Here is a 12,147-nt window from a genome sequence, read left to right as displayed (position 1 = left end):
GCAACTTTGATTTAGGGTTTCCAAAAACCCCAGAGGGCAAATGTGACCGCCAGGGTCAATCAGTCAGCAGTTTTGGTCCAGACAAGGGACAGTCGAGTGGGGCGGTTCGGTTAAGCCACGGCGCCTCCCGACGTCACACACGTTCGCTCACACTCAGCCACGCGCTTGGGGTTATTCTTTAAACACAGGGCTGAAACTTCACGGGCAGACGGCGGGGTGCGGAGGAGCGCCAAAACCCGAGGTCCAGAGCCCGCCCCTCTCCGGCCCGCCCCCGCCGCGCCCGCGCCGGCGCCCGTGCCCACGTCCGCGCGCCTCCCTATCTAGGGTTAGCAACTTCGCGCTCCCGCTCACCGCGGCGCCTCCCCACCCGCGCTCAGCTCCAGGGCCGCCGAGGCGCGGCCGCGTTCCCACGCCTCAAGCCCGAGCTCCGCGGCCCGCATTGGCCAGCGCGGCCCCGCCCCTCCGCCTCAGCCAATCCCAGACCACGCTAGCCCTCGGGGAGGCGGTGCCCGGCGGAGCGGGCGGGGGCCTGCGCGCGGGTGGCGGGCGAGGGGGCCCCGCCCGCGCGGGAAGGGAGGCGTGGCCGGCGCCGGCTCTTGCGGCCGAGCTGGGCTGCGGCGTGGGAAAGAGCCGCGAGGAGCTGACCGCGCCGCCGCCGGAGCCGCGCCTGCCGGGGCCCAGGGAGGGCAGGCGGGAGGAGGAAGGCAGGGAGGGCGCTGCGTCCCGCTCGGCGTCCGTGGCTCCGGCCCGGCTGCGCCCGCGCGGTCTTCTCCGCGATGAAGCGCCCTTGCGAGGAGACGACCTCTGAGAGCGACATGGACGAGACCATCGACGTGGGGAGCGAGAACAATTACTCGGGGTGAGCGCGGGCTCGGCGGGAGCTGTCCGGAGCCCGAGGCATCGGGGAGCTTTGTGTACCAACGGCTCGTTGGAAATCCCGAGGTTTTTCGCCGCCGCCTTCTAACCTAGCAGGGGAAAGTTTTGCCTGGAATACTTTTGAGTGGTGGGCGCTCGCGGAGCGCGTGTTGGGGTGGGGCGAGGCATGTGGGTTTGCACTCGAGGGGTGGGGCGAGAAGACGGGGGACGCGGCTGGAAGTGTGCAGGGGCTGGCGAAGGAGGGTCCCCTGGCTGTCAGCGTTGGACACGCGGACTGGCATGTCCGGGCGACCCCGCGACGCACCCGCCACCGAAATTGTATTGGGGAGCACTTTCAAAATGGGCCAGGCGAAGGGGGGCGGGGAGATTGTTTTAATTTTTAAAGATGCTAAAAGATGACTTGCTTTTTGGAGAAATTAAAGCAGTTTGCGATGGCAAGGCTAAATAGTTTGAGATTTCCAGGTTGGTCGAGTGTAATTTGGTTGACGGAGGTGTGAGTGACAAGTCTTTCGGACGTCCTCACTCTTACTGTTTGTTCCTAAGTCTGGAAAAGATCGGGGTCGTGATCACAGAAGCCAGCCCTCCACTCTGCAGTGACAGAGGGAGGTTATGGAGGCGTTTTAGTGCCAAGGCGGGTCAAATGATAATTGCTTCTAATTGGCATCCCCAGAAGCACCTTAATTATTTATCTGCAGCTGTCACTCAAGAGTAAAATTCTTTCTACCTTTAGAAAACTGGTTTTCTTTCAATATTAGTCTAATATGTACAGACCTTAGCTAGCCTGGAATCAGCAGAAGCAAAGATATTTACTTGAAATATTGTTTCCAAAGTATCATAATTATTAAAGTGTTGTGTCATCTTTAAAAAAATGAGATCTGAAAAACAAAAGATGTGTGAAAGGTGAAACCAGTTGAGAAGGGGTGGAAATGAGGGGAACAGTTAATTCAGAAATAAGATCCAGAAGTGAGAAGGTGAGGTAATAAGAACCTGGTGTGCACAACATTTCTAAAATGAAAGAACAAATAACAGGAACCTGGAGAATTTGAGAACATGAAAAAGCAGAGTATCCATGAATTATGAAGAGAAACAGATACCAACTAGAATGTATCATAAAAAATTATGTGACAGTGCGGTGATTTGATTGAACTTTTGATACAAAATATTTTTTTATTAGCAAACTCAAGATGGGTTACAACTCAGAGTTTTAAGCTTAGATTGAAGGCTGAGAGATAGTCACCTAGAGTTTTATTTTCAAAGTAAAATATTTACCTAATAGTTGATCTAATTTTAATTTTTCTGTTAGTGGAATGTTTAATTTGGGGTCATTCTTTTGGAAAATTGACACAGAAAACATTGAATTTGTCTTTTTTTTCTTTCTGTATGACTAATTGGAGTTTTGAAATAGATAACTTCTGTTTATCTTAAAGACTGCATCTAGGGACAGCAGTTTGACATACGGTGACTGTATATCTGTTTGATAATACTGCTAAACATGGCCTTTATTTTACAATAGCATTGCTTTGTTTAGTGGGTCTGTCCTCAGGGAGAAGGAGGGATGCTATTAGAGATTAGCTGACTTTTAAGAAACATTTATGAGTGGAACTAGGAAGTACTAATATCTAACTTCTCACCCTGACTGCCCATAAGTATTTCATGGGGAGACCAATAAAAGTTTAGAGATGTTTTCTGCCAGTAGATTTGGCATCTGGATTACTCATTAAAAGAAAAAAATGGCATGATTCTTTTCCTGAAAAGATATGAAAGGGCTGAAAGCAAAGTTTGTTAAGAATAAGAATTAATAAAATAACACTGATCTAAACTATGCTCTCTCTCTGAATTATTTCATGGGTGCCTTCAAGCACCCAGAAGAAACAACTGTTATGTTCATACAGCACCTGACAAACTCTTCTTATCTCGTAGGCAAAGTACTAGCTCTGTGATTAGGTCGAATTCGCCAACAACAACATCTCAGATTATGGCAAGAAAAAAAAGGAGAGGGGTATGTGATTCTTTTTTTCTTTTTGTTTCCTGTAATCCTGCCTAACGTGTAGCGGTTGTATTTTTCCATTATGAATCATTTTATCATCTGTGTATTCATACATTTTTGTTGTTCTTTTGCTTTTTTGGGGATAGATAATAGAGAAAAGGCGTCGAGATCGGATAAATAACAGTTTATCTGAGTTGAGACGACTGGTGCCAACCGCTTTTGAAAAACAAGTAAGCTGCCCCCACCCCTGACCATCCCACCAAAGAGCTCAAAAAATCTAATTCTCTCATCTGGGAATGTGGGTTCTTGTTAAAGCTCATTAAAATAATGGTGTATGTGCCCTGATCTGGCACACAGCAGCTATTTCAATAAAATGCTTTGTTGTGGCAAAACTATTAAAAACATAATCCATCATGAAGTTGAAAAACATTTCCATTCTCTAGCTTATTTTCCCCTTCAGGGTAACATGTTCATGCTTTCTCTGTTCTTTCTATGAATACCAGTAGTGGTTTAAAACCGAGCTGTATGTAGTAGTCTTCTTAAAAAAAAAAAGATATCTATGTGAAATTTCATTTTTTGTCTCAAACTATTTTTAACTATTCTTTTAAGTAAGCTTTTTTATTTAAAAAAAAAAAAAAAAACCAGCCAAAGCCAAGGAAGTAACATCTCTCATTCTATTTCCTAAATAATAGTACTAACAAAATTTATTTACCAAACCACTTGGTTTCATTTTTAATCCCTGGGTTAATAGAATCATGTTTATTTTGAGGCATATTTGTGAAAGTTTGGTAAAAATCAAACTAGCCATAAATTCCCCTTTTCAGAATTCAAGTGTTTGTTTACAAAAAAAAAAAGAAAAAGGAAAAAATATTTTGCACACTTGATAAAGTAGGAAGCCAAATGTTTAAATCTTCCTCTGTCATTTTGGAAAAGTTGTGGTTTTCCCTCGGCCTCCATGGTTGACGGTCAGAGTTCTAACAGCATCTTTCAAACATCATGGCATCATACGCTTGTTGAAGATGTTATACTTTCAATTAACTTCAAATAGGATATAAGACATCCATTGTTTGTTTATTCCACTTTGTTGTTTCATGAACCACAAACATTATAAAGCAAGCCCCACAAAGTCCTTGGAAATTATCCAGAAACTGCAGTTTTGTTATTAGTCACTTTCACTGAAACTCCTGTTCATCTTCATGGAAAAATTGAACATGAACAGAAGTACAAGGTGTCATGTGTTATTGATTACACATTTTTAAAAGAAAAAAGACACCCACTCTGTATGCTAAAACTGATAAGCTAAATATAATGGGCAAGTTGTAGTTTTGATTAGTAGCATTTCCCACAACACGCTGAAATATCAGTAATCAATGACATTTTTTACTTTCAGTACTGAAATGTCTACAGTTATGAGGTACAGTTCGGTGATTTTTGCGGGAAGAGGGAGGGTTGTTAGATTTTTTTTTTTTTTCCCCCTTAACTGTCGACTTAAAACAAACCTTAAAAGCAGACCTCAGTAGTTTGGCAGTTAGTTACCATAAACACAGGCTTTCCCATTTGCTGAGCTTGGCGACCAACCCTGGTGAGCTGGCTGTGTCACAATATGATTAGAAGAGTGTTCTTTTGAGCAGTTTAAATAACTCTGGCACTCTCACCGTGTACTGGGTGCTGACAATTTTCACAAAACAAGTAAAGCATAGGAACCTGAAATAAACTTCAGTTTCCTTTTCAAGAAAACATACTGATTTAATTATTTCGCTCTTCCAAGAAATTAGAAGCCACCCACAGCCCTCTGAGACAGCTTGAAGTGGCATATTCCAGTTGGTTTCCAGAGGTGCCTTAAAATGGGGGAATGGGCATAAAATATATTTCCAAGACAGTTTTATTAAGAGCCGTTTTAAAGCGTTCAGATATCCTTAAGCATTTTTGATGCTTACTAGATAAAGAGGTAGATATGCTTTCTTGTTTATGATCTTGGAATTTACAGTGACACCTGCTGGTAGTTATTGGGGGAAAAAGCTTTGAAAGTCTCCCTTTTTGCACTTTTGGTACTTCTTACAGCAGTAGTGTAGTATGAATTACCTTAAAGGCATCTTAGAATTCTATTTTTGAAAAATATGCTTTTGACAATAATTTTCTGAGATCCTATCTCCTTTTCCTCCAGGGTTGGATTCAACTGATCCAGACTTTTAAGTGTCAGTTGCCCTATAGTGTTAGTTGCTCAGTCGTGTCCAACTCTGTGACCCCAACAACTGTAGCTCGCCAGGCTCCTCTGTCCATGGAATTCTCCAGGGAAAAATACTGGAGTGGGTCCCATGCCCTCCTCCAGGAGATCTTCCCCACCCAGGAATCGAACCCGGGTCTCCCACATTGCAGGTGGATTCTTTACTGTCTGAGCCACCAGGGAAGACTATTATATATCGCCTAATAAAGTATATTATTAACCAGGGCAGAGATTGATGCAAAGTTTGAGAATTTTGCAGTTGTAATAGTTTGGGTGGAGTGATCTTAGTGTAATTGTTTTTGTGATTAAAAATTACTTATCATGCCTTTTATTCTTTAAGAGTTAAAATGGCAAATGTCTGTCACTAGGTGTGACATAATTAGTGTCTTCATGTGAAATTTGGAAGGAGTTCAGATTTTTTTTTCTATGAAAAAATTAAACTGAGAATTTCTTAGTGGGAGGGAAAATGAACATTCAGGATAAATTGTTCCAAATTTGTTTCCATAGGATTTATGAGACTTCATTATTTGTTTATTCAGGGATCTGCAAAGTTAGAAAAAGCTGAAATACTTCAAATGACAGTAGATCACTTAAAGATGCTGCAGGCAACTGGGGGTAAAGGTAAGTCGGTGACTTCATTCCTCCCCTCCTTTCTGCCTTTCTCTTTTCATTTTTTTCTCCTTAAGATTGTAAGGAAGTCATAGTTGAATAGCTCTTTAACAAGCTGAGATAGGAGGTCCCAGATTAAAGCCGTGGAAATCAATGCTAATGGCAGGATTGAACTCGTGGGAAAGAACTTCTGGAACAAAAGCAGCACTTGACCCTGGGCTTGTGTTTGCTTTCATAGTACTGTGGGAGTAAGGCTTCATTCACAGCAGCCTGGTCAGAGATTTGTTTGGGACTTTCAGAAGTGCATGCTGGAATTTGTACCAAAGACAAAACAAACACACAAACATCCAAACATAAACAGGAGGTTAGAGGCAATCTTTTTTATCTTCTTCTTTCCCTCCCCCACCGCCCTCCCCTCCACCCATTAAATCAAGGCTAGGACTCAGTATCATGCAGCTATTCCAAAAGAAGTGAATTTTCATTGTTGTTTTCAGAGTCTGATTGGTCTTGGATTTAGACCACATAGAGCATTTGAAGTGCAGGTAGTGAATCTCTGTCCTGGAAACCACTGATGCAACAGTCATTCCCGCAGAGAGCAAACAGGAGCAGGTGCCCTGGCCCAGTGCCATGGAGAGATGTATTCTGTACCAGATAGTGACTTAGGGAGGAATAGTCCAGGGGTCTCGGGGACGGACCCTCACTTCATGGTATAAATGAACTTGAGATCCTGGACGCTGATTTGTTCAGATTTCATTATCGTACTTCTCACGTATCCTCAGACTTGATTTTGCCCATTGTATCTTCTTCCCCTTCAAGAAGGCCTTCCGTATTCGTCTTACCCAAGGGTGCTAGTCCATATATTTGATAACTGGCTGAGGAGAGGGTACCATAAAGACGAAGCCCTGCAGCCACACCCTAGAGGCTTCTCTCTGTTCAGCATTAGACTTTTAGTGCAGAGCACCAGAGTTTTCCCTAGATCAGGGCAGAAGCAGGGCACTGGAGAGAAATAGCTGTTTACCAATTGGTGCCCAAGTATTTCAGTATTTAACTCCAGCTGAGGACCTGTAGAACATCAGCTCTGAGCATCACCATCTTTCTACCTGTGTCAGGTGGAGGGTGATCATGGTAAAGGGATGCCCTCAGCCCAGTGTGACTTACCCTCTGTTGTCCTTGGTCAAGGAACTGTCCTGCATGAATAAACATACTGAATGGGTATGGAATTGTGATTTCTTCTCATTAAAATGTAACCCTCTGCAAAGCATGCAAATATTCTTACATAATAGAGAACTGGATGAAATTGTAGATGCCAGTGATCCAGCCCAGCTTAGCCACTGCCCCTACCTTTAAACCGAGACAGAGGTGCTAAGCTACATGGGGAGGCCTGTACCAGCAGCACTGAATTCTCAAGAGTCCCCGCAGCCCCATGATTCTGTCTCTACACGAGCTCCCTCAAGATACTAGGAGACTGACTGAGTTAGAGATGCTGCAGGGGAAAGCTGTTTGATTGCTTTACCTCTCTTGGCACTGTTAGCTGTAAAGCTAAGGATTTTGATCAGTGTTTCAAATAGTTGGCATGAGCTATACTTCTAAAGAGTAATATTGTTCTTATGCCTTAGTATAAAAACGAAGTTCCATCTTGGTTGCTATTCTCGGCTACCTGAACAGTCCTAAAATCCGTCCCAAAATAGTCTGTGAACAGACATTTGCGAGCAAGTTCCACACAAGTCGCCTGACTGCCCGGTCATTAGAGAGGTCACCTCACCAGAGAATGTGTGGGCCTTGGGGGGAGGAGGGGCTGGCGGTGTGGGCGCAAGTTGTTAGACTCACAGCAACTATGGGGCCTCAGAATGTACTGGCGAAGGGCAGAGACTCTGCGGTTAGGTTGCCTGGTTTCAAATCCTGGCTCTGCTATTTTTTTTTTTTCTTTTTTTTTAAGCTCTGTGACCCTGGATAAGTTACTAACCTTCTCTGAAGCCCAGTTTCTTCATCTATAAAATGAGGACAGTGAGAGTGTTTGCTTCACAATGTTGTTGTGAGTTTAGTCACTTAAAGCCCATAGTGCAGTGATGGAAAGCAGCGTGAACCCCTCTGCTATTGTTATTGGCCCAAGATCCAGTCACAGGAAACAGCTGCTCATCGTGGTTTCCCTCTGCATTCAGCGGTAGAATAGGAATTATATAATTTATATGCCTTAAGATACAACAGAGAACTCAGCCATGTTGAACAATATATAGCCAGCAAATCACCAAATTTCAATTACTTTGTGCCTAGTCATGAAAATTCTTGGAAGCTCTTGGGGTTCAATTCTTTTGATCTATTCTTTAGTCTGTTTTGCTAAGGCAGTAATTTCTAGAGAAGATTTAGAGTAACCTAAATTTCTGGATCCCTCTGGGTTTCTGGACTCTGTCTACTCTGATGATAACCTCCGTTCTCTCATGGAAGTCAGAAGTCTGCAAAGCCTTACAGAGGACCCTAAGGACACTTAATGTGAAATCTTTCTTTGGAGGCATCTTCTTCAGGAAAAACTTTACCTCCTAAATGTCAGGGGCTTTATTACTAACTGTGCTGAAGGCCTGGGATGATAACGATTTTTGTTGCTTATCTTCCACATTTCATGATATTCTCTTATGTCAGCTTTGTGCTGTTACTATCTTAATGTATATATTTTTCCCCAAATTTCTTTTTTGGGACGTCCAAGTTTCTCTTGGAATTCTAGCTCTTGAACTTTGACTACTGTGACAACTATTTTTCCAGAGTCAAACTATAGAATAAGTTTAAATGTTAATAGATGATAAATGAAACAGGTAATACTTTGATCTACAAAAACAAAAAAGATAATACAGTAAATGCCTTAGATGAAAATAACCTTGTTTGAATGTGATATTTGTCATTTATATATACACACATCCCCAAAGTGAGTAGACTAAATTTTAATTTGAAAATTGTTTTTAAAAAAACTTGCAAATGAGAAAAAAAATCTGAGAAGGATGTGTTTGTACTATAGGTCACTAATTCCAAGTGGTGACATTTCCCCAAATCTCTGATTATTATCAGTACCCTAAATTGGCACTGATACTAGTCAGATATTATTATTTTCTATTCTAATGTATTATCTTTGGATAAAAAGAGATTCTCATAAATGTGATGGACTTTAGCCATTTTTATGATAATAACCTTATGTGTAGGAGTACATGCATACACAAGGACATAATTAACATACATTTATTTTCTTGAATAAATGCCAGAAAAAACTTAAACTAAGACAACCAATGAAATAAATTTATATTTGAACTTCAGGAAAGCTAAGAGTTATAGTAACCTCATGGCAGCCAAAGAGCCTCATATTACCTGATAGAAAAATCCGATCTTCAAATTAGTAACCACATTTTTAAAAATCATTTTTCTTTCTTTAAATTTTTTTCATACAAAGAATGGTGTTTTCATTTTGTCGATTAAAAAAAAAACCACCATGAGTCACGAAGCATGTATGACTTTATTAAGCAGTTCTAGCACATTTCTAACGAAGTCCTCAATCTGGTTGTATGCTTTTCACATCTCAGCTACAAATGCCAAGGGAGTGAGGATGTTTCCGATAAACCCTTTAATCTCTAACTCATGTGACAGAGACAGAGAGACTGGTCCTCTGTAATACCCGTGCAAAAGTTTACTAGAGAATTTCACTGTCCCACCATACAAAAGAGACACCATTTTTTTTTTTTTTCTGGAAGTGTTTGAAACACAGATGTTCTTAATTTTTTCCCCCCACTGTAATATTTGGTTGCAAGAACAGCTGTAGTGTATAGCACTACCAGAATTGTCACACATGTGAATTGCAAAGTATACTTTCTTAATGTCTGCAAAAATTACGGCCATAAATAGCTGGCAGCATCTTCAGAAAGGACCGCTAGTTGTACTTAAATCTCTGAAGGAGAGGGTGGAACGTAGTCGGTGGTTACTTTTCATAATGGTTATCATTCTCTCTCCCTCGCTGTGTCTTCTGGCCCGCACTGTGCTCGAACCCCTTTTTAGGCTACTTTGATGCACACGCCCTTGCCATGGACTTCATGAGCATTGGATTCCGGGAGTGCTTAACAGAAGTGGCGAGGTACCTGAGCTCCGTGGAAGGCCTGGACTCCTCCGACCCGCTGCGCGTGCGCCTGGTCTCGCATCTCAGCTCGTGCGCCTCGCAGCGGGAGGCGGCGGCCATGACCTCCTCCCTGGCCCACCACCATCACCCCCTGCATCCTCACCACTGGGCGGCGGCCTTCCACCACCTCCCTGCAGCCCTGCTCCAACCCAACGGACTCCACGCCTCGGAGTCCACGCCCTGTCGCCTTTCCACCACTTCGGAAGTGCCTCCTGCCCATGGCTCCGCCCTCCTCACCGCCACGTTTGCCCACGCGGATTCCGCCCTGCGGATGCCCTCGACGGGCAGCGTCGCCCCCTGTGTGCCGCCTCTCTCCACCTCTCTGCTGTCCCTCTCCGCCACTGTCCACGCGGCCGCGGCAGCGGCCACCGCAGCTGCGCACAGCTTCCCTCTGTCCTTTGCTGGGGCATTCCCCATGCTCCCCCCAAACGCAGCTGCCGCCGTGGCAGCTGCAACAGCCATCAGCCCGCCCTTGTCGGTATCAGCCACATCCAGCCCTCAGCAGACAGGCAGTGGAACAAACAGTAAACCTTATCGACCCTGGGGCACAGAAGTAGGAGCTTTTTAAGTTTTCACGGAATTCCTCGCAGTAGCAACTGAATGTCCTTCATTTCCGAGTCAGCTTAAAACCTCTGCAACCCTGGAAGTAGCCATAGAGATGTCTGCAGACCCACAAAGGAACAGAAAAGTTGTTTGAGACACAAATCTCACAAGTGGAAATGTGGTATCTTTTTTTTCCCTCTGTTTTGGTTTAAGGCTATTTGTAACTTGACATCAGCAACTTTTGAAAACTTCACACTTGTTTCCATTTAGAAGTTTCCTGGAAAATATATGGACCATACCATCCAGCAGTGCATCAGGATGTCTGAATTGGGGAAGAAAAATGACCTGACTCAATTCTCTTGAAACTAGATGGGAAAAAATATTTGTGTTTCATAAGTGCCTGAGCTAGTAAAGTTTTCTTTTGAACATACAACATTGCACAAATAAAGAAGAGTGTAGAGGTTGGGTTAAGAAAGGATAAGGGACAGAAGTCCTGCATTAGGCTGCAGATACTTTAGTACAATACAAGAGAAGAGCACTCGGTTGAAACCAGCAGGTTTTTATTGGCCAAAAGGATTGCTGAAAATAATTTTCAAGTTGAAAGTCCTAGTTTTATCTTAGTTTGCTTTCTTTGTACAGACTTGCCAAGTGGTGACATTTAGCAATGCATTAGTGTAAGCAATTATTACATCAGTGCTCAGATTAACAAGCATTTCTGCCCTGCCTGCAAACCCCCAGGCATTTTCTTTCATGGCTCAAAACGTGCTGCTTCTTTTTATAAACCATGCATTTATAGAGTGCACCTAGAGGCAGTTACTTACTATGTGCCCACCAGAGGCTATCTGACTCATGCCAACTTGAAAACTCTCTGGTTGTAAAAGTTTAATTTATTCTGTATCATTTGGACAATTTTTACATATTTATCTTCTTGATTTCATCCCAATAACATGTAAAATCTATTGTCACCTTTTGGAGAGAAGTTGCATTTCTGGAAGTGATGAGGCAGGGAGAGAACAATGGTAAGAGAAAAGCCACGATTTTTAAATGTCCTTTGTCAAGCCTGTGATTGCATTTGATCCCAAATCAAGATGAATGTATTCAATGGGATGTACATAAATTATTTTTGTCCATGCCTAGACTAGTGCTACATAATGTGTTTTGGTTTTGTTTTTGTTTTAACGACAAAATAATCTCTTAATACTTTGAAATTGAGCACATGAGATTTTATGTTTGAAAGACAAAGACACAGCATGTATTATTATGCACTTCATTTCTCTGCTGTGTGGAGAAAGCAATAAACATTATGAGAATGTTAAACATTATGCAAAATTATACTTTTAAATATTTGTTTTAAAAATTACTGTACCTAGTCTTCTATGCATTACTTTGTAACCTTTTTCTATGCAAAAGTCTACATATCACTAATTAAATGAAGTCCTTTTTGACCATTTTAATGTGGATGAGTTGCTTTGCAGAATGAAAGTTTACAGGAATTTCAAGAAAGGCCTTGTTTCACTAACAAATTAAGCCTTGGCTTTTCTTTTTCTAAGTCATTTGGTATAATTCACAGCCTTGAAAATAACAGGTATTTGAGTTTGTAAATCAATTAAGTATAGGTGAGTATGACACCATTTGGAGGCAAGAAGTGATTGGTTTCCTCTGCCTTTTATTTTTAGCATAGTTCTTGGAAAAGAGCAAATAGCAGAACGTCAAATAATAGTATACTGAACGTAGGGTAATGCGTTTGTGTCATACGTTTTG

The 12,147-nt window shown here is 42.5% G+C and overlaps 1 protein-coding gene across 2 annotated transcripts; it reads left to right on the top strand.

Annotated features, from left to right (window-relative positions):
- The first annotated feature begins 609 nt into the window (after nucleotides 1-609).
- On the top strand, nucleotides 610-11,840 carry HEY2 (hes related family bHLH transcription factor with YRPW motif 2). 2 transcript variants are annotated; one of them, XM_027551068.1, is made up of 5 exons: nucleotides 610-859; nucleotides 2,797-2,875; nucleotides 3,010-3,093; nucleotides 5,627-5,708; nucleotides 9,726-11,840. In XM_027551068.1, exons 1-5 carry the CDS (start codon nucleotides 777-779, stop codon nucleotides 10,409-10,411), a joined length of 1,014 nt encoding a protein of 337 aa, XP_027406869.1. In that variant the 5' UTR covers nucleotides 610-776; the 3' UTR covers nucleotides 10,412-11,840. The 2 variants fall into 2 exon arrangements, with proteins under 2 accessions (XP_027406869.1, XP_027406868.1); XM_027551067.1 differs by lacking the exon at nucleotides 610-859 and adding an exon at nucleotides 1,028-1,194.
- Nucleotides 11,841-12,147: the final 307 nt, after the last annotated feature.

Source organism: Bos indicus x Bos taurus, chromosome 9, assembly GCF_003369695.1.
Source record: "Bos indicus x Bos taurus breed Angus x Brahman F1 hybrid chromosome 9, Bos_hybrid_MaternalHap_v2.0, whole genome shotgun sequence".
Classification (NCBI taxonomy): Eukaryota; Metazoa; Chordata; class Mammalia; order Artiodactyla; family Bovidae; genus Bos; species Bos indicus x Bos taurus.
The sequence above is the reverse complement of the archived record's forward strand: the minus strand, read 5'-3'. Positions and strand labels throughout refer to the sequence as shown.

What these genes read in the sequence shown, in the direction of transcription:
- HEY2 (XM_027551067.1), top strand. Translation starts at nt 1,043, where the DNA reads ATGTGGGTTTGCACTCGAGGGGTGGGGCGAGAAGACGGGGGACGCGGC. An exon ending in CAACCGCTTTTGAAAAACAA is followed by an intron (nt 3,094 to 5,626) that starts GTAAGCTGCCCC and finishes TTGTTTATTCAG; the next exon opens with GGATCTGCAAAGTTAGAAAA. An exon ending in GCAGGCAACTGGGGGTAAAG is followed by an intron (nt 5,709 to 9,725) that starts GTAAGTCGGTGA and finishes ACCCCTTTTTAG; the next exon opens with GCTACTTTGATGCACACGCC.